Genomic DNA, 19,601 nt, shown 5'->3' on the forward strand with positions numbered 1-19,601 from the left:
GGGCTGCCACAACTATACGAGTTGATTCAATGAAATTGAGGGTATACTTATCATGCCAAATGTGATAATTGAATATATCATCATTTGTATATCTCCATAAATGGTTATAAGAAGGTCCATGGTATGGTGGTCACGCTAAAATAAAGTTAAGAGTTGATTCTCATTTGATATTGAATAAACATTACAATCCATTTCGTTCATTTTCGAAATTTAAACCATAACAACGACACTCTGACATTCCACACTGGTTTGACTGCTTTGGCAACAATCTATATGATTTTTTAAATTTCTTTCTTTTTATGGTTCGGTTGGATTATTTTAATTAAATTGATGATGGATTAATTAATTTTTTCTCATGGATTGCTGGATTATTTTAACCAAATCTTTTTTAACTCAATTTAAATTTTATCTAATCCTAACATTTCCACCCTTATCTAAGCATGGTAATTAGGATTTGTAACACTATAACTCTACAAAATATATATGCTTTATGAATTGTTTATTCACTACACACCACTCATCAAAACTAGTATTATTTAAGATAGGTGAGAACCCACTTGGTGCTCTCCTCCCTCTACTATATCATGTGGTCCATGAAAATGTGAAAATAATGCGACGCTGAAGTTGGCCATTTCAACTTCAAGTTGAAAATGAAATCCACTACAATTTCTTTGTTAATGTGCTATTATATGTGCGTGTGTGTGTTTTTTTCTTCCCTTTTTCAAATTGATATAATTTTTCCGTTTTAGAGTCTAGTTTAGTGATTATGCATGCACCTTCTCTTTCTAGGATGATTATGTATGAACGTGTTACATGAAGAATAGTGGTATTCAATCAAGGGATTGAAATATTTCATGCAATACAATGTTTGGTATTAATCATTGGAAGTGGAAGTGTGGACTATAGTGGTAGTTGTCAAACAAGGAATGCATGTTGCGGCCTACTATGTCTCTTTCTTGTATAGTTAATCTCCTTTTCTTTTTATCAGTCCATCCTTGTTAGTTGTTTATTCAACAAGTAATCATAGCAAAACAAACATTCAGCATTTCATAACATGATTACAAACATGAATAATTTTATATAATGCAATTATAGATAAATTGAGACATGCATCACCATGACAATGTAAAATTGAATCCACTTAAATTGATTTGGTGGTGTTGGCTTATAATCTTAAACTATGCTTTTTTTAAGGTTCTTGAATTGTGTTTCTCTTAATGTTTTAGGTTTAAATCTTCTCGATCTCAATTTTGATGGGTTGGTTTGACTTCTTCAAAAAAGAAAAATTAATTCGGCTCGCAATAATATTACACTAAGACTTTGTTTGCGAGTTTGGAGGGGAGGGGAAGGGAAGGGAGGATTTTGAAAAAAAACAAAGGAACAAGTGAAAAAAATAGAGAACATTGAGATGAAAGGGCTTTGGGGGATTAATTTTTCTTCATAATACAAAACTCTTCTCACTTAGGGAACTAAAAAATTGTATTTGAGGAACAAGTGTAAAATATTTCTCCATTTTCTTCCATATTTCTCGTCCCATGACCCTCCTTTTCTCTCCCCCAAACTTCCAAACTAAACCTAATATAAGGTTCAAATGTTACCTATTACGTTTGACATAGATGGTTGGACTTTTCCGCTTATGACTGATGCAACTCCGATCCAAGTTAAATTCTATAATTGATAAGCTATCCACAAATTCCATTGTAATTCTTTAATTTAATGGTGGATGGTTCTCTCCAGCTTTATATACATGGAGCTAGTTGTGTATGGCCTAATCTACTTTTTTTTTTATTTTTAAATCAAACAAAAAATATGTTGAAATGTTAAGAATCATTTTGAAACAAAACCAATAATTAAATAGACAAGAATCGAATTTAGGATCTCAATATCATAATCGTGACTGGTGAGTGATAGAACACATGGCCGGCTATGGTCACACTATCATTGGAGAAACTTGATATTCCCTCCCTCCGTCTAACATATACGACTCGTTTATCTAATTTAATTTACAAATACACTTTATATTTTATAGTCACGATATTTTTCTCTCCTTTTTTTACAAGGAAAAAAAATTGCATTATAATGTGTCTGACAATAAATCAAACGTCAAGACAGCATCAATACAATTGGGAATATCTTCAATTCATACATCCTCATGATGAGATGATGCGTATTTTGCTAAATAATGTACAGCCTGATTGGCTTCATGCCTAATGTGCACAGATTGTAAATTTTGAAAATGACAAGCTAAAAGTCTACAATCATCAACAATGGTACCCATGTAGGAAAGAGACGATTGGGCATCTGTGACAGCAGATATCACATTTTGCGAATAAGATTCAACAATCAATTTCAAAAATTACATATCCTTTGCGAATTCCATACATTTTTTCATCACCATAGCTTCAGCCATATCTAAATTCGGTAGAATCGGTGTTTCCCAACATGCTGCGACAACAACAACACCCTCAGAGTCTCTAACAATCGTCGACAGTCCCCATGTTCCATCCTCATTCTGTCCAGCTGCATCGGTGTTGAGTTCATACCAGCCGGGTGGAAGGACAGTCCATCACACATTTGAAGTAGGCATGGGACAACCACAATATTTTTCTCTTTGATACCAACTGTTACACAATAATATACTAAAATATAATCATAAAAACGAACTGTTCGAAAGATTCAGATGTAATTTTTAGATGAAATAATTCTTAGTTGGACTATATTTATCCCACGGTCAATCAAACTTTAGATTACAGGTGCTTTTTTCTGTGAACCAAAGTTAACAAAAATAAATAAATTAAAATATAGCCACCAAAGAATAAAATAAAAAATAATGGGCAGATCAATCTCCATTTCTCAACATGTGTACACCCAGGAAAACAAATGTTTAATAATCTCACATGAATTGTATTTAGTTTACATACTTTTTCTCAATAGGCACACTTTTTATGAGAATATCAATGTTTTTTTTAATTAACCTCCTCAGTTTACAGGCCTGACAGATTCATGCTTTGATCATGCATGACTGATGACTTTGTTAGTATTTCTTTTTATAAAGGTCTGTAACTTGATTTATTTTTGGATGTGAGATCAGTTTTGTTGCAAGAAAGAGGCAGCTTTTCACAACAAATTTGATTCTTATACATTTTTTTTTTGGCATTAGATAAACACATTTAGCATTTTGGAAACTTTAAAAATCCATATATATACTTTAGGTAATTAAGAATATTACTAAAATAACATATATTTAATGCACCATTTGATTAAATATTTTGAAAAGTGAGAAATAATGGATAGACTAGACTTGTTGTAGCAAAAGCAAATTTATAGTCGGTCATAAAGAGCTTGCAATTTAAAGATTTAGTCTATGTGTTGGTATCAGAGTATGTCATCGTGAGATACATCAACCATAATACAAAAGTAAACTTAGACTCTCTGTATTCACGTATCTAAACACAATAATTACAACAAGTGGACTGTTCGGTAAAATATTTTGGGAGAAATTACAAGAACACTCTAAAAAAATTTTTAGATGAAAATACAATGTTCAAGCTGATGAATTATCCCCCTTCCTGCTCTCTAGGTGTCTCCTTTTATAGGCTTCACTTTCTTGATCTAATGAGTCTCTCTTTGGATGTTCAGGTCCATTAACTCTCTGAGGTCCATATGGCTCATTAGTACCAGAAGCGTGAAGTTGATCATGTTTCTTTAGACTGCTCGTCCGTACAAGGCACGTGGAGTTAAGGGCACGTAGGTCATGTCACTTGTGTGTGCAGGACGTGTAACACGTTATGAGATACTTTCAAGGGGAGGACCACAATGTTGCTTGGACAACGACATGAGAGAGAGAGAGTTAGTGATGTCGATTGTGGAGCTAACCTATCCTGAACGATCAAACTGAGCTAAGCAGGTGGAGCTCACGTGACCTGAACGATCAAGCTGAGTTAAGCAGGTGGACCTCATGTGACCTGAATGATCAAGCTGCGATGTACACGTTGAATGATCAATGTATAGGAGACTCCACGTGGTAGAGTCCTTCATACCAGTCTACTGTCCACCAAACGTCAAGCCTGTCAAGGCATATACGTTTGTTCTTCATAGGGTTGACTTGTATTAGTCCACTCTGCAATTGAAAATCTCATTGTCAAAATGATCTACGCATATCGACCTACTCACAAAATGTGCATATTCATATTTTCTTTTTAATATTAAGGTAAATGTTGTTTTGCTCCAACATCAAACAAACGGAAATAAATGGATATATTCGCGTGTTTTGTCAAATGTGAATCAAGCATTGGATGTTTCGTGCTAATATCAATATTTGAATCAAGCAAAAACTTGAAGGTTCTTTCACTCTTTAGAAAACCAAGACATACTACATTGTATGTTTTATGCTAAATATTATTCATGCCATAAAACAATTATCTATAATGAACTGCATCGAATTTGAAATTAGAATGTTTAATCTTAATCCAACGATTCTTTATGTATTGAACGTAGAATTTAGAATTCTAACTCAATGTTACATCTAAATCTGGTAATTTTTTCATGCAGTTTATGATACATTTTTATTTTTCAACCATCTTTTTTGTTAATGACATAAACAATTTCTAAAACCTCAATGTCCAAGTTCTATAAACTCGACCATTGAAAAGGTGTAAACCATAGACAAGTCTTGGTAACTAGAAGAAGAATTACCTTTACCTTATGAACAATGACATTTTTCACTTAATTTAACCAAAGACTATACACCACCACAGAATGTTACACCTTATAGATGCACATCACATCAACTCAGCTGCCAAGGTCCCCTATCTCCATTCCTCAGTTTCTCCATCCTTCCAATCACTGTTACCCACGTTCATCCTTGTTGGATAACAGTTTCACTTTTTTTTTTATTGATCCTTTTCCCCTGTCTTGGTCTCAATTGGCGCACCCCATTTTGGGTGCCATTGCCATGCCATCTTTTTTCCCCAAATTGCTACTTTCTATCACCGTCATTTTTAAGTTTATCATTCACAATAGATTAATCTATCAACTCGGATAAGTTCACAAAAAATTACAATTACAAAGCCATCCTCAATAATTTAATAATAACGTATAGGTAAGATTTAAACCTAAAACCTTTAATTAAAAGTCTTGAATCACCTCATTCAAAAGTTATTGAATATAATTGCTTTTCTTAATCTGAATATAATATTTTCAGCCCATTAACTTAAAAAACTTATTCACAATTTTTTTGATAAAAATGTTTTATGTACACCTACTTTTTCATATACCTGCAATATCTAATTAATCACGTGTAAATAATATGGTTAGTTCAATTATTAATTTAAATTAACCATCTATTCAATCGAATTAACCACATTTTAAAATCGATTAATCAAGTGTATTCGTTAATGTATTTTTATAGACCTCCAACTCAGCATGTGTACAATTATATCATATAATCTACATAGCATAGCATATAGGATAGTATTATATATATGTATATAACTTTGTTTGACTCTTTGAAAACTAGTGGTAAAAGAGTGAGTGGTTGCTATAAATATTCTAGTAGGAAGTACTTTAACATTCCGTTGCATCTTACTTATTATTTATATATCCTTCCTCTTCTTGGAGAAGAAAAAGAAGAAGTGAGAGATAATGGGAAATTGTCAAGCTATTGATACAGCAACTCTTGTAATACAACAACCAAATGGTAAAGAAGAAAGGTTGTATTGGCCAGTCACTGCTAGTGAAGTGATGAAGACACACCCTGATCACTATGTTGCTCTTCTTATCTCCACAACATTATGCACTTCAAAAGACAAAGAAAATTGTTCAAATAAGCGTAGCGACGACGACGACGACAACAACAATAACAAAGTTCGTATTACACGTATAAAACTTCTTAAGCCAACAGATACACTTTTGCTTGGTCAAGTTTATAGACTCATCTCAGCTCAAGGTTAGTTACAACTTCATTTGAGCTTTGACCTTTTTCTTCTGATTCTTTATATTGTTTTTCACCCTTAAAGAGATTATTTTGTTCTTTCTAATTTGTGTCTTTATGTTGTTTTTGGTTTCAGAGGTTACAAAGGGTATGTGGGCAAAGAAACAAGCAAAGATGAAGAGAAACTCTTTGCCAGAATCAGCACAAAAGTCAAATCAGATTAAGGAAAGGATTAATGATAAAACAGCTAATAGGTCTGAACCTAAAGATAACAAGGTAAATCTCAACTTAAATTATGATTTTTACTGTTTCTACTTCCAAATACAAGTTGATTGAATCTGCAAGAACATTAATATCTTGAGTAGTGCTTGATGTAATAGTTTAATTTGCTTATTGTCAAACAACTCCTTCTTATGAGTGGTATGAAGCACGAACACTCTTCAGATTAGACATGTCTCAGTGTCGAACACGTGTCGTGTTTGATATGACACGGCACTGACACATATAATTACATTAAATTATATGATTTTTTCAAATTATTAACGATATCGGTGTGTCAGTGTCCTTGTCGTGTCCGATGTTCGTGTCCGTATCGGTGCTTCATAGAGTCAATAAGCATATTTTGCAAAAGGATTAATTTTAGTTTTACACATTGATTCAAGTTCATTTACATTAATTAATCAAATCAAGGCTTGGTTATAAATTTTATTGGCAGTTCATAATTTTCATTTTCTTGACCCATTGACTTTCTAGTAGCAAGGAAATAGACAAGAGAATTATTTTCAAGAAAATAAGAGAGAGATTTGTTGAATGGTAATTAATAATAATTTATGATTGGTTCATTATTTTCAGGAAACAAAATCTGAAAGACATGAGTCAAGGACAAAAGCAACAACAAATGGTGGCAATCATAACAATAAGTCAAGAACATGGCAACCCTCTTTACAAAGCATCACTGAATCTGCCAGCTGATATGAGTTTTGAATCTTACTCACATGTGATGACTCAAAGGGACATGATTGCTTAGATCTGTGGGAAATTAAATTAAATATAACACATTTTAGGGAAGCTAGAGCCTAGAAATATAAGAGATGATAAAATTCCCTTTCAGCAACTTGTGGCCTCATGCATAATAATTGTGTATAGTATAAGTAAAAGTTGACATATAATATTGAACATCATTTAATGTATTCAGATATTACTCTTCAGTGAAATCAGACTTGTCATTACCAGTTCAGCAATCAGCATTATTCTTATTGTGATGTTTTTTTTTTTTTTTAATATGTGGCTTCAAACGAATAACATGTCGACATCTCATAGATAATTACAATAAATTGAAAAATATGTCCTCAAAATTGATTAAATAGAAGAAATATTTTTCATGAGAATTGTTTCATAAGCTTATGCAAATCAACATCCATAAGATTTTTGTAGGTAGGTTTATATATATATATATATATATATATATATATGTTTTGATACCATATTAAAATTTGGTTTGGACAATCACCTAATTCAATTTCTATATAATCAACTTTTTAGGGTTAAGTGTGTCTCTTATGAGATCAATTTTCAGACCATATCTCATAAAATGTAAAACTCTTGATATCTCTTCTATTCAATTATAAATAAAAAATGCATTATTTGAACAGCATTAGTTGGTGATAGAAAAGAAAAGTGCATTATTTGATGTACAAAATAAATAGTTCAAATGGGGAAATTGGGCTTGGTTGTCTTCAACTATATCTGTGTAATTTTTAAAATTAAAAGAATAACCCTTAGATCAACTTGAAGAAGCAAAGTAATTAATAAGATAATAACAACTAAGGAATATTGTTCAAATGAAAAGTAAAAAAAAAAAGTATGAATAAGAAGGAAGATGTGACATAACACAACACAAGGTTTACTTTAAAAAAACACTTGCAATCAATGTGCCTGTGCATTTTTATATCACTTTAGACATAAATGACACCTTAGGGATATTTTTTGTTGCATTAGAAGCAGAAGAATTTTTCTCATGGCCCATTGCATTATTTGTGCCTCAACTTTCTTTCTGTCTACTTGCCACTAAAGCAATTCACCAAAAAAAATTGCCACTCTAGCGAAAAACCCTTTTTAATTTTTCTCTCTCTCTTTTCCTCACTTTTTTTTGAACTCATTGGTAATTAGGACATTTGGCACCATAGAAGTTCGCTTTAATATCTCCACAACTTCGATCCTTTAAATCAATTATAAGACTGATCTCTGATTCACCCGATTGAACGTGATTTTCGTTTGATTCTAAATCTTTTGATGTAGATCATTTCACAAGAATTCGAACTTGTATTTTCTAAGTCATTCCTCGTTATATTTATATTTATATTTATATTTATTTATAATAAAGATGTTGCATCAAGTCATAGGAATGAATAAAAACTATAGAATAGGACAATTGCAACCAGCTCACCACTCGTGCACTTCCTACGCATGAAAGTTAGTTTGCACTGCACGAGGGGGTCTTAAGATTCCATCATACAATACATAGAATTCCTTCCACACGGCCCACCAATATTTGGCTTCTTTAACTTTTCTTTTTCAAGTGCTTTTTCATTGTTTGAAAAATTCATAACATTAGTCACTACCTTCTTTACTTTCTTTCTTTTATGTTTGATAATGTTTAGTACCTTTTATTTTATTTCTTTGCATTATGTATGATGAACAATCATGGAAAATAGACATAGATATTCGAGCAAAGCATGCCTTTTTTATTTTCCTTTCCAGATTGCAGTTCTGTTGGTCACGAGTTTATATTATCTCTTTCACATGTCTTAGAAGAATACTACTAGAGATGCACATAAATAAAGTTATGTATAAAGATGATAATATTTTTTGCAAGCAAATTCAGCTAAGTATTGCTTAGGGTTAAAGTGTATGTGTATTGTACAGGGAACAATCATTATATGGTACGGCAGGAATCAACAGATAGTAAACAAATAAACCGACTTCAAATTGATTGATAATATATACATCACACTCATATAATAATGTATCCACTATCTAATTTTATTTTTGTTTTGAAAAATCCCAAAGGAACCGGCCTGATCATGATTAATCAATGAATACCTTTTTTTTTTTTTCTTCTACCCCACATCTTTTTCAATTTAAGCTTAAAGACATTTTTGGCTCCTTAATTTAATTTTTAGGTTCATTTTACCCCTTAATTCTAAAACAGGTCATTTTAACCCCTAACTTATCTCTATTAGCATAAGTAGGTCTTTCTGTCCAAATTGTTAGTCAAGTAAAACTTCATTATAGATACATGTATGGATTTGATGTGCCACCTTAAACATTAAGGTTAAATAAGTTATTGTCTTTGCAATTGCAAAATCATTGATTTTCATTTGTCGTTCTCATAAAAAGAATGAGTAGCATGTTTGCGTCAATATAAAATTATCTAGAACATTGTTTTAGTTCTATTAAATTTAAATTTGTTTACTTTTCCTTAAACTTTTAGTTTTTTGAATGAAATTTTTGCATGTTTAGAACTTAATAAAAAGTCCAACCACACAAAATTTGGAATGCAGTCCACGAGGAGGGCAGTTGAAATTTCGTTTCGTTCATGAAGAAGACGAAGTTTGTAAGTGTGAAGAAGAATAATAAGATGAAAGAGGTGCCAAAGAATTAGATTATGACAATACGACAATTAAAATTAAAATTTTAATCGGAAGAAGTGTCCACATTTCCAATATGACATTGTCTCGACTAGATTATATCCGGTGGAGGGAAAAAGAAACAGAAATGAGTAGGGAATAATAAACCAAAGTTATAATAATTACCACTCAATTCTCAGCCTTAAAAATTTCAACAAAATGTTAAAATTCTTTTATAAACTTTCCAAACAAATATTATATAACTTGCATAATCAAACAAATAGAAGAACCAATTAAGTATTGTAACAGTGTCATTTGATAACAAAAAACAGACATGATCTTCTAAACTTGTATATTAATTATTGCCACTGCATTATAGTATTATAATAACTGAGATGTTGTGTTCTCAGTCATCCCTTAGACTTGTTCAATCTTATCAAATTGGCTGAAATTACCCTTCTGTTTGAAGATCTGAGTATGGTGATGTCTACAATAAAGGCGATGTTCATGTGCCACATAGTTTGATGGACTGATTATACAACCTCCATGTGTGCACCTGAAGCAATTCTTATGGTAAGATTCTCCATCAACAGCTACCTGAAAAAAAGAACAACCCCAATGAATATATGGTTAGATCTTGGATATATATTTAATTGTTATGTTCCTATCATATCTCAGAAGGATTTCAATTTTTTTATTTACTCCCTTGGTTAATTAAATACTAACTTCAAAAATTTGCTGGTGCCTAATGGCAAATCTAGCTTAATCACTGTTTCCAGCTCATTTTATGTATATTTCAATTTATAGTTCTGTTTCTATGTTTAGTAACATTAATGTAATAAATGAATCATAGTTTATCTTCACATGTATAAAGGTCTAAAATATTAAGTAAAGAATACATGGATAAGAGAGATTCTCTCAGTTGTGGTTTAATCTTAATCTAAATAGTATGTCAGAAACAAAAAAGATGGATTTAATTTAACAATAAAGATGTCAAGGATAAGAGGTTCTTTAAAGTGAGAAATAAGAATATATTCACCATTAATATCATTTAAAGTGTACCATGATGTTAACATTTAAGGATAGATTCAACCTTACTCATTTTAGAGGCAAAATTACTTTTAAAGGGACATTTCCCAATCAGTAAAGTTTACTAAAGAATATAGTTAAGTTATATAATATACCTTTTCAATTGGGTACACTGTTTTCTTGCAACCAACACATTTTTCTTGAGTTCCAGCAAAAAATCTTGAAACCTTGTTATATGCTTGGACCTGTTACATTATTAGTTACTAGAGGTAATTTAGAAATTAAAAACATATCATGTGTATTAAGAATGAGAAAAAACCTGATCAGTTGATCTTTCAACTCTATAAATTCTTGTTATACCTACAAGCAATAGATATAAAACAGATGAAAGGAGAAAACAAAAGAAATATTTATTACAACTTAAAAAAAAAAGTGCTTATGCTTAAGAAATAACTATGTAGTAGGAGCTATTCACCTTCAAAACTTTTGTACAAACTGCCAGTCATCTTAAAGAGTTGATCAAAATGAGGCTTACAGTATAGAACACTCTCAAAAGAACAATAGTTACTCAGCTGCACCAACCATAAGGAATTAGCTTTCAGGATATTGTTTGACTAAATTTCAAAATTTTAGAAGATTTCATCATAGCCATGCATGCATAAAGAGTAAAGATGTGCAAAGGTTGTAGAGAACAAGAAAATGCATGTTCAAAAAAGTTGTTAAACACATTGTTGAAAACGACATCTAGAGGTGTGTTGTTAAGCATTCTTTGCATGATGGCATATACCTTGAGTGTGCCCTTGCAATGGTGGCATCTGAAGCAAGACTTGTGGAACACTTTGTTATCAGCAGTGAGCTGTTCCACCCAGTAGACTTTCTTTTCACATGTATTACATTTCTGTGCAGTGCCTGCAAATGATGCCATCTCAAATTCTCACTTGGAGGTTTGAATAAACCAATGAGTCTCTTGCTTGCTTTGCATGATGGCACATGGTTGCTTTGGGCCATCTCGGGTTGGGGGGGGTGAGAGCTATATTTTATACGATGGTTAAATTGGCAATCTTGTGTTCAGCTTAGTGAGTTTCTTACCTTGCCCTTCTCTTTCTCAAACACCTTTAAGCATTTTCTATTTCAGCTTTTCAATGGTGAGATAAGAAATCCCAGGATAACTCGAATTCTAGTTGGGTTGTGAAAAGCAGAAAACATTCAGCATTTACTGTAGTCTTCTATTTTCATCTCTCTAAACCGTGTCCTTAGCTTTCTTTTCTTCCTTTCAACTCCAACAAATAGATAGAAAGTATATCATCATTTTCTTAAGTTTGCAAAATACATCATCCAAAAACCATCATTTACATTAGAAAATTAGTACTAATTTATTTCAATACAATAACTATTATAATTTCAGTTTATGATGAATTCTAATCCACCACATGATCCTTGGTAGAAGATGAAATGGCTACAGAAAGAAGTTCGAGGAATACAAGGAGGAAGGGACAAAAATAAGTGACATCTTATTTGTTGATCTAAGTTGAGTCCCACGTCGGTTAAAGTATAGATGTGGGTGTGTTGACGATGTTATAAATAAAGAGGAATTACCGAGTGAAGCTTATATTCACTAATTTCAAAAAAAATGAATGATATTTATAGCATTATTTTATAGCAATAGTTTGGACAACTTTTTGGCGAGTTTTAGTATGATTGCCCCTTTTGTTTTATTTGATATTAGTTGTACACCTTGCATTTTTATATTTCAAATTATAGTCATATTTATTTATAATATATTAGTTTTAATTTTAATTTAATGGGGACTAAAATATTTTGGAGGGACAAAAACATGTCATTTTTTTAGAAGAACTAAAAACAAAATTTCCTATATTTACGGGGACAAAAAAATTCAGTCCCCATTAAATTAAAATCAAAACTCTATTTTTTAGAGGGACAAAAACATGTCACTTTTTTATAAGAACTAAAAATAAAATTCGCTATATTTATAAGGACAAAAAATTTATTTAGCCCTAATTAATATTACAAAGTTTTGAGGAAGGGATTAATAAAGTTAGACACAAACTAAATTTATTTCTTTATAAATAATGTAGTAAATATATATATTTACGTCATATCTTTTTTCGTCCAAATTTCAACATGTCTATGTTGTCAAATTTAAAAATTTATTGAGAATGAGCTGAACCAATTAGATTTTTAAACGGGGGATTAAAAAATAACGTATTCACAAGTAAATTAATTTGAGTCAAATTATAATTGAGTAGGGCTATAAATTAGAATATAAAATGCAGGGTGTACATGTAGTAACAAATAAAACAAAATTGTTCTAAGATGAAGCAATTTGACAATTGCCCCATGTTAAAACTCGTCCAACTTTTTCTCTTTTTCCCTTTTTAGGGAGAGAAGAATGAGAGTGAGTTGTTCAAAAGTTGTTAAGAAATAGTTGTATAATTTTAATAAGGTCTTGTTAACGAGTGCCTCCGGAGCAATTTTTAAAAATTCTAAAAGAAGAAATTATTTTATTTTTGAAGAAAGAAAATTATTTTATTAAAAAATCAAATATTTTGATTTTTGGTGCATTGATTACACATATCTTCATGATAAGTTACTATTTAAAGTCCTTAACTGGTTAACATTTCCCTTTTAATAAATTTTTATTTATACAAAAAATGGTTGTACAATTCTAATAATTTTTTTATTTATATTATAGATAGATTCTTTGATTTATAATATAGATTGGATTGGATTGGATTTGTAAGAATTCTTTGCTTATTTACTTTCTGTTGAGAAAGTCTTTTTATGGAAATATCTTCAAATATCTTCATGTAAAAATGTTTCACAATTAATATTGTGTTCAAAAGAGAGTATATAGAAATTTTGTTAAATGAATGATCAAGAAAATGATACTACAGTGAAAAGTGTTCTGATGAGCCAATTACGTATAATCAATAACTAGGTCTCTAATAAGTACATTTGTGACATGACAAATTTGTTGTACATCTTGTTTGAGATTGATAAGAGAGATAATTAAGTGGTCGTTGGGTTGTCATAAGGACAAATTTGGACTTGTGTCTAATCTATACAGTCATGGCGCAACTGAAAATGTGTATCAAATGATAGTTTTAGAAATCTTCTATTTAGTGTAATATTAAATTCATCTAGCTTATAAAAATGATAGTATTAGAAAATTATGACCAAAGATGAGAAAGCAAACTGGCTATTGCAAAGAAATAAATATGCTTTTCGGAAAATCATCAACATTTTCAAAATACATGGAAAATCTGTCATCATTTTCTTAAGCTTGCAAACCAAATCATCATATACATTAGAACCTTCTACCCGCATACCCTTGTCATTTTCTTAAGTTAACAAAATATATCACCAAATTATCATCTACATTAGAAACTTGTACTATTCACATCCCCTCACCATACAGTTTAGATGCATGTAGATGGACTTTTTCAACAATATGAGGCCAAAAATTCCTTTCAATATCCCAAAACAAACAAACACCAGCTATAATCACATGTTATGCACATGGAGATAACAAACAGTTATGATAAAATGTATCAATAGCACACATGTGAAAATGTGTAAGAGAGTTGAAAAATTGGATTAAATCAACAAAAGTAGTCTAACATATTGTCCCTTTCCTAGACTCTTCACATAGTTTGACATTGATAGAAATCTATTGATATCTACCTTATGATGAATTCTTATTTACCACAGTATCCTTACTAGATGATGAAATAAATGGTTTAGGAAGGGTTACTTGTACCATGTATACCTATAGAAAGAGGTTAGGGGAATGCACAGAAAAGTAGATGACTAGTTATATGACTAAGTTGAGTCCCACATCGCTAAAAGTGAAGATGTGAGAGTGTTAAGGTTGTTATAAATAAAGAGGAACTAGCAACATTAAAACATACTTACCTGGATGGGGTCTATGAGTGATCATGAAGGCTCATGGCCTAGGTTGGTGACCTCCATTGCACTTTGGAGGGGTGCCTATCTAAGGTGTTCTCAAGTAGAACAGTCTACATCATAATTTGTTGCTGAGGGGGCCTGCGTTCGCGCGGCCCCTGCCCAATTTTAGTTGAATATTTATCTTTTCAAACTTTCGTATTTTTATTAAATTTGTTTGGTGAGGCTAGAAAATTGTTGTCAGATATTCGCCATTTCACATCTTACGCTATTTTTTCCATATGGGCTGTGGGCTAAACGAGTGTATTGTATTTCAAATAAAAATCCATCGTTGATGAGAAAGCATTTATATTTATCTATTTGATCTCACTCTTTTCTTGATTTAGATAATATATGTAAACATTTAATGATGGGGGAAATTACCAGGTGGATGAATAATGGCATATGGTGGCCAGTTAAAAACAATTTCGAAGCTCATGAATCAAATTTTCAATGAATGTTTCTCCATCAGAAGATCCATTTAAAAATATTAATTAGCAAATAAAAAATTAATACAGGTGACCTCATGGAAAAAATTAAAACAAACCAAAGAAAATTCAACTTAGTCGGTTGCAAATTTCTGCTTGAGATAAGAGCAGCAAAAAATAATATTGTTATTATTAAATTATAGGCTCGTAGATTACTATGTTCTCTGGCTTTGGCCTCTTGTGATTCCAACAGTACATATGATAGATACCGCTCTCTAAAGCTTGGCAAAACCACTATGATGTATTCAATAGGCTTATTGATGATGTTTGATCAACTTTTAACCGAGACCAACATGGAAAACTGATTTTATTTCACAAGATATGGTTACAAAAATATGACCCAGAATAAAAGTCTCTGAATCTTGAAATTATTCACTACTTACTATACTACCTCACTAAGCATCTGCCAACAATCAGAAAATCCTCTACTGACTGTAAAAATTAAGTATTTACAAACTCAATTTTAGACATAAAAAGAGAAGAGCAAAACAGCTCTTTAACTTCTGGCAAGCTACAAAAACCAATGCATGGAGGGTGTATTTACATATATAAGATAAACCATAATTTTTCTTCTATCAAACAGCACACTATTATTTTGTCGGCTGCATTCACAAACGCAATGTACAAAACCTTACCTATATAATTGGTTTCTTCGTTTCTTCACCATGAACCATTTCAGAACGTTGACTACCTTTCTCCATCTCCTCTGAGCTTTTCCCTTAGTCATAGATGTAGAAGATACCGGCATGAAGCTATCAACAGCACTATGTAAATCTGCTTCAATATGGCACTGAGATTGAAGATCCGCATCGAAAAATTGCAGATGATCTTCATCGCCAAAAGCATGGACTATTGAATCCATGTCACAGATCAAAGAGTTGGAGACTTGGACGGGAAAACCAAGATGTTGATCGTATCTAAGGCCGAGGCTTTCGAAATTAGGCAAGCCATAGTCGTCCAAGCTACTAGTTCCACCAACTGAGTAAATGGATGGCATGATATCGGTAGAAGACGCGCTTTCTTGTGTATAGTTGAATCCTCCGGTCTTTTGAAGAGCCAAAAGCTTGTTGGCGCTCGATCCCTCGGTTCTCGGAGAGCTTGGGGAGTAATGAACATTAGTTAAATGTGAATAACCATCCATTAGGGAGACCTCATCTTCAAAAGAGGCAAAATCGCATTGGTTGAGTGCAGAAATAACCGAGATTTGAGCATCAGCCTGATCGTGGAAAATCAAATTTTGTAAGTATTAGGAACTGTGAATGAAAATGAGAAAAGTAAGGAAACTAGCGGGTGATCAGAGATAAATGCCTTTTCGGTTTCGGACAGCTTATCTACAGCGACATACTCACTTTCAGCGAGCAGTCCTGTCACTTCTCCCACGGCATTGAAGACTACGTGAGGTTGTTGAGAATGAGAAGCGAACGATACGTGTCGTGTTGTATCAAGAACACAAGTCCGAGCATGCTCTACGGTTACTTCCCACATCTTTGCAGACATCCCAGTGCCCAGTATCTACACATTCCCAAGCAAAGAACTTTGTCATTTACCATAGAGAGAAACAAACTAGTAGTACTTATCTAAACTGTACCATGAAAGTGTTTAAAAAAAAACTTTTAAAAGACAAAAATCTATCAAAAACAAGTTAAGACACTAAGAAATTGACATGTTTACCAACTTGTACCTAAACAAATAATTAAATAATAATGAATTAGTTCTTACTGTTCGCAGCTTCGCTGGATCGAGATTTAGTAGTGTGAGAAAATCTTTAACAGTACGTATCTTTTCACGACTCAAACGCCTGTGGAAAGCTCCATCTTTGCCTATCTTTTCCAGTCTCCAAACTTCATCCGACAGACTTGGAGGGTGGTGTTTCTTGTACACTGCAGCAAAAAATCAAATGTTAAACCGAGTTTCCTTTTATTGTTCGACAAGTGACTTTAAAAGCTCAAATATGTTCTGTTGTAAGATATTTGCTGTAACTAAGGAAACCAGATTTTTAGGCTTCTACTTTTACCAATAACAAGAACGAAAATACAAAATGAGATAAATAATTCATTTACGCCAAGAAGAAAATCAATATTTGTGTTCTACTGTTTTCGTGTGAATCACATTTGTGTTCTACTGTTCTTCGTTTATTAGGGTCTGTGTGGATTGACCTATTCTAACAGGGCCTTACTCTCTTAAAGTGAAATCATTGTCTAACATCTACAGTCAAAATTAGTCTAAAAAGTGAGTTGTGATAGCATCTGAAATATTAGATCTTATTGCATCTAAGCAGAAAAAATATTAGCACATGCTTTTACACAAATACTCACATTCTCCTCTGTGATCCCTAACAATAAATGAATCTGTCTTTGCTTCTCTTATTCTAATACCGTCAAAGTTGTCCACAACTCTTACCCCAAGCCTGAACCTACGACTCCTTGTCCAACTTGAATTATCGGTATATGAAATTTCACCCACCATACAAAGCCCGTCTTTTAGATATAAAATCACATCTCCTGTAAGGAGGGGCTTTTTTCCATCCCTCTCTCTCACAATATTGTTCTTGAAATCTTCAGGCATCCAAATGTCACTTTCTTCTTCAAAATCACCCTCAAGAACTACAATTTCCACCTTAGCTGAAGATTCAGGTCCTGTACAAACAACCTTCCCTGTTAAGGCGTCAACTAAACGTATCCTTAAGTTTGAGCCATCTTCTCCTTCAATTCGAGCTCCTGTAAAGACAGGGAGAGATATGCTGTTTTCAAACTGCAGCTGCAAAGTTCTTGATTCTGAAGTATTCATCTCCTTTCCACAGGTCCTGAAAACAAAGCAAAAAAGATGCATGAGAAACGGTTCAAGTAAACAATTTCAAACCATTAAGCTAAAGCTTCTTTTTTTCCTAATCCATTCCCTTTGCTTCAAATGCAACTCGACAAATGAGGCATGTGAATTTAAATTATCATTAGAAGATTATTTCTTACTGTTTAATGCTGCTCAAATGCTTCTTTAGAGCCAATTCAACTTCCTCTCTAACCTGCAAAGAAGTCACATAGCATCAATTATATACCAGTAAAAGTGGAACCAAAATCCAAACCAGCTCCTCTAAAAAACATAATGAATATATGGTATCAGGCCAAAAGAAAAGCCACCATAAAGTGGATACAATACAACTACACAAGTTATTTACAGCCCACAAAGCATGGTTGCAACTCACAAACAACACTTAAATACTCTAAATAAATGAACTCACTTATTCTAAGATGCACTTAACCATTATAAAAATCCTAAAAGCAAATAATATTACATCTTATAAAACAGAATAAAGTCATACACAAATAAATAGAAATGAACATGATATATATAAATGCAATGAACCATAATATAAGAGAGTTCATACCACTCTGCGAACCAAGGGCTCTAGAATTGGCTCCATCAAATTCCTAACTGATTGTAACTTCATCACTTCGCGCACCACACTAAAACAAAATGTCAAAAACATAACAAATTAGTCCTGTTAATAATCAAATAAACTGTGAATACAAAATGGTTCTAAATTTTAGTGGCGATCATGCTGCAAATCTTAATGTTGCAGCAAAATGCAGACAAATGCATGCACAATTGTGGTTAGTGGTTACGATGTCACTGCAGAGACATCTAAAGTATTTGTTTTGTGCCAACAATTTCAGTTGCAAACCACAATTTAGAACTATAACAGTTGATTAGTACCCAGAATAATACACAAATGGCATTGCCCTTTTTCCATAGAACATGAAATTACACCTACTTAAATTTGAAAAAGGGACCAATTTGACACTTATTTTCTCATTTCATTTCATCCCTGGTGGACATTCCACAACGACAGTACAGATACATACCCAAATTTTGAGCCCCAATTTAATAAAAATGCAATTCACAATTTCACATTTGCAAAACCAAAAACACCCCATTTGATTTCAGATCAAAATTCATCCTTTTCACCATTCCCATTTCCTCAAAACATAATCAAACAGAAAGATCAAAAGTAAATAAATGAAGTACAAAAAGATCATACACACTCACTGACCTGGAAAAAGGAGGAGGCTTTCTACGTTTATCATCTGGAGTCTTGTTATCATCGGGACCCCTCTTGAGCGACATAGTCGAAGTAACAGTAAGAATGAAGAAAGAGGGTATTCAAAATTGAAAGCAAACAACATGGGGGTGTAGACAGCAAGAATAAAAGATAGGAAAGAAACAAAACATGACACACCAATATATAATAATAAAAAGTATATTGTGACGCCAAAAAGAGGAAGTAACTGATAAACGACAAGACCATCAAATAAAAACGAAACTACTTTGTATCTCGTTTGAATAAGAAGAAAAAGTACATGTGTGTTGTGTTATGAAGTTTGTTTGGTGTAGGATGTTTCTGGGCTATGAAGAATTCTCGTTGTGTAGTGAAAGTAGCCACCATAATTGTGGTGGATGAAGAGAAAGAGTGTTTCTTACTTCTTACGCGAAAGAAGAAGAGAGTGAAATGAAAGCGAGAAGAGAAGAGAAGAGAACAACCTCAGACAAAGGAAGGAAGGG

The 19,601-nt window shown here is 32.4% G+C and overlaps 3 protein-coding genes, 1 long non-coding RNA gene and 1 other non-coding gene across 6 annotated transcripts; 3 read left to right on the top strand and 2 right to left on the bottom strand.

Annotated features, from left to right (window-relative positions):
- Positions 1-5,575: 5,575 nt before the first annotated feature.
- LOC11440186 (uncharacterized) lies at positions 5,576-7,176 on the top strand. The gene is made up of 3 exons (XM_003608907.4): positions 5,576-5,947; positions 6,069-6,208; positions 6,785-7,176. Exons 1-3 carry the CDS (start codon positions 5,644-5,646, stop codon positions 6,902-6,904), a joined length of 564 nt encoding a protein of 187 aa, XP_003608955.1. The 5' UTR covers positions 5,576-5,643; the 3' UTR covers positions 6,905-7,176.
- Positions 7,177-9,770: 2,594 nt separating this feature from the next.
- On the bottom strand, positions 9,771-12,138 carry LOC11439636 (LIM domain-containing protein WLIM1). Its single transcript, XM_003608908.4, has 5 exons — positions 11,378-12,138; positions 11,066-11,162; positions 10,910-10,950; positions 10,746-10,835; positions 9,771-10,158 (listed from the first exon to the last, which is right to left on the bottom strand). Exons 1-5 carry the CDS (start codon positions 11,513-11,515, stop codon positions 9,979-9,981), a joined length of 546 nt encoding a protein of 181 aa, XP_003608956.1. The 5' UTR covers positions 11,516-12,138; the 3' UTR covers positions 9,771-9,978.
- Positions 9,997-12,330, top strand: LOC112421133 (uncharacterized). 2 transcript variants are annotated; one of them, XR_003011170.2, is made up of 2 exons: positions 9,997-10,134; positions 12,035-12,330. It is a non-coding gene; the product is annotated as an uncharacterized lncRNA (long non-coding RNA). The 2 variants fall into 2 exon arrangements; XR_005645687.1 differs by having other exon boundaries at positions 10,003-10,134; positions 11,996-12,330.
- Positions 12,331-14,518: 2,188 nt separating this feature from the next.
- LOC112421424 (U1 spliceosomal RNA) lies at positions 14,519-14,679 on the top strand. The gene has a single exon (XR_003011757.1). It is a non-coding gene; the product is annotated as a U1 spliceosomal RNA (small nuclear RNA).
- Positions 14,680-15,338: 659 nt separating this feature from the next.
- Positions 15,339-19,601, bottom strand: LOC11443585 (calmodulin-binding protein 60 A). The gene is made up of 7 exons (XM_003608909.4): positions 19,093-19,601; positions 18,427-18,505; positions 18,011-18,063; positions 17,360-17,847; positions 16,764-16,924; positions 16,353-16,556; positions 15,339-16,260 (listed from the first exon to the last, which is right to left on the bottom strand). The coding sequence occupies exons 1-7, from the start codon at positions 19,164-19,166 to the stop codon at positions 15,676-15,678; spliced, it is 1,644 nt and encodes a 547-aa protein (XP_003608957.2). The 5' UTR covers positions 19,167-19,601; the 3' UTR covers positions 15,339-15,675.

This window comes from Medicago truncatula, chromosome 4 (genome assembly GCF_003473485.1).
Source record: "Medicago truncatula cultivar Jemalong A17 chromosome 4, MtrunA17r5.0-ANR, whole genome shotgun sequence".
Taxonomy (NCBI): Eukaryota; Viridiplantae; Streptophyta; class Magnoliopsida; order Fabales; family Fabaceae; genus Medicago; species Medicago truncatula.

Bases quoted from the DNA above. Each gene is read 5' to 3' on its own strand.
- LOC11439636 (XM_003608908.4), bottom strand. From the start codon at position 11,515: ATGGCATCATTTGCAGGCACTGCACAGAAATGTAATACATGTGAAAAG. The intron at 10,836-10,909 runs GTTTTTTCTCAT...ATAATGTAACAG, and splicing joins TTGAAAGATCAACTGATCAG to GTCCAAGCATATAACAAGGT. The intron at 10,159-10,745 runs GTATATTATATA...TCTTTTTTTCAG, and splicing joins CAGTGTACCCAATTGAAAAG to GTAGCTGTTGATGGAGAATC.
- LOC11440186 (XM_003608907.4), top strand. From the start codon at position 5,644: ATGGGAAATTGTCAAGCTATTGATACAGCAACTCTTGTAATACAACAA. The intron at 5,948-6,068 runs GTTAGTTACAAC...TTTTGGTTTCAG, and splicing joins TAGACTCATCTCAGCTCAAG to AGGTTACAAAGGGTATGTGG. The intron at 6,209-6,784 runs GTAAATCTCAAC...CATTATTTTCAG, and splicing joins CTGAACCTAAAGATAACAAG to GAAACAAAATCTGAAAGACA.
- LOC11443585 (XM_003608909.4), bottom strand. From the start codon at position 19,166: ATGTCGCTCAAGAGGGGTCCCGATGATAACAAGACTCCAGATGATAAA. The intron at 18,506-19,092 runs GTCAGTGAGTGT...ATTTTGTTTTAG, and splicing joins AAGCCTCCTCCTTTTTCCAG to TGTGGTGCGCGAAGTGATGA. The intron at 16,557-16,763 runs GTAAGAACTAAT...GGGAATGTGTAG, and splicing joins ATCCAGCGAAGCTGCGAACA to ATACTGGGCACTGGGATGTC.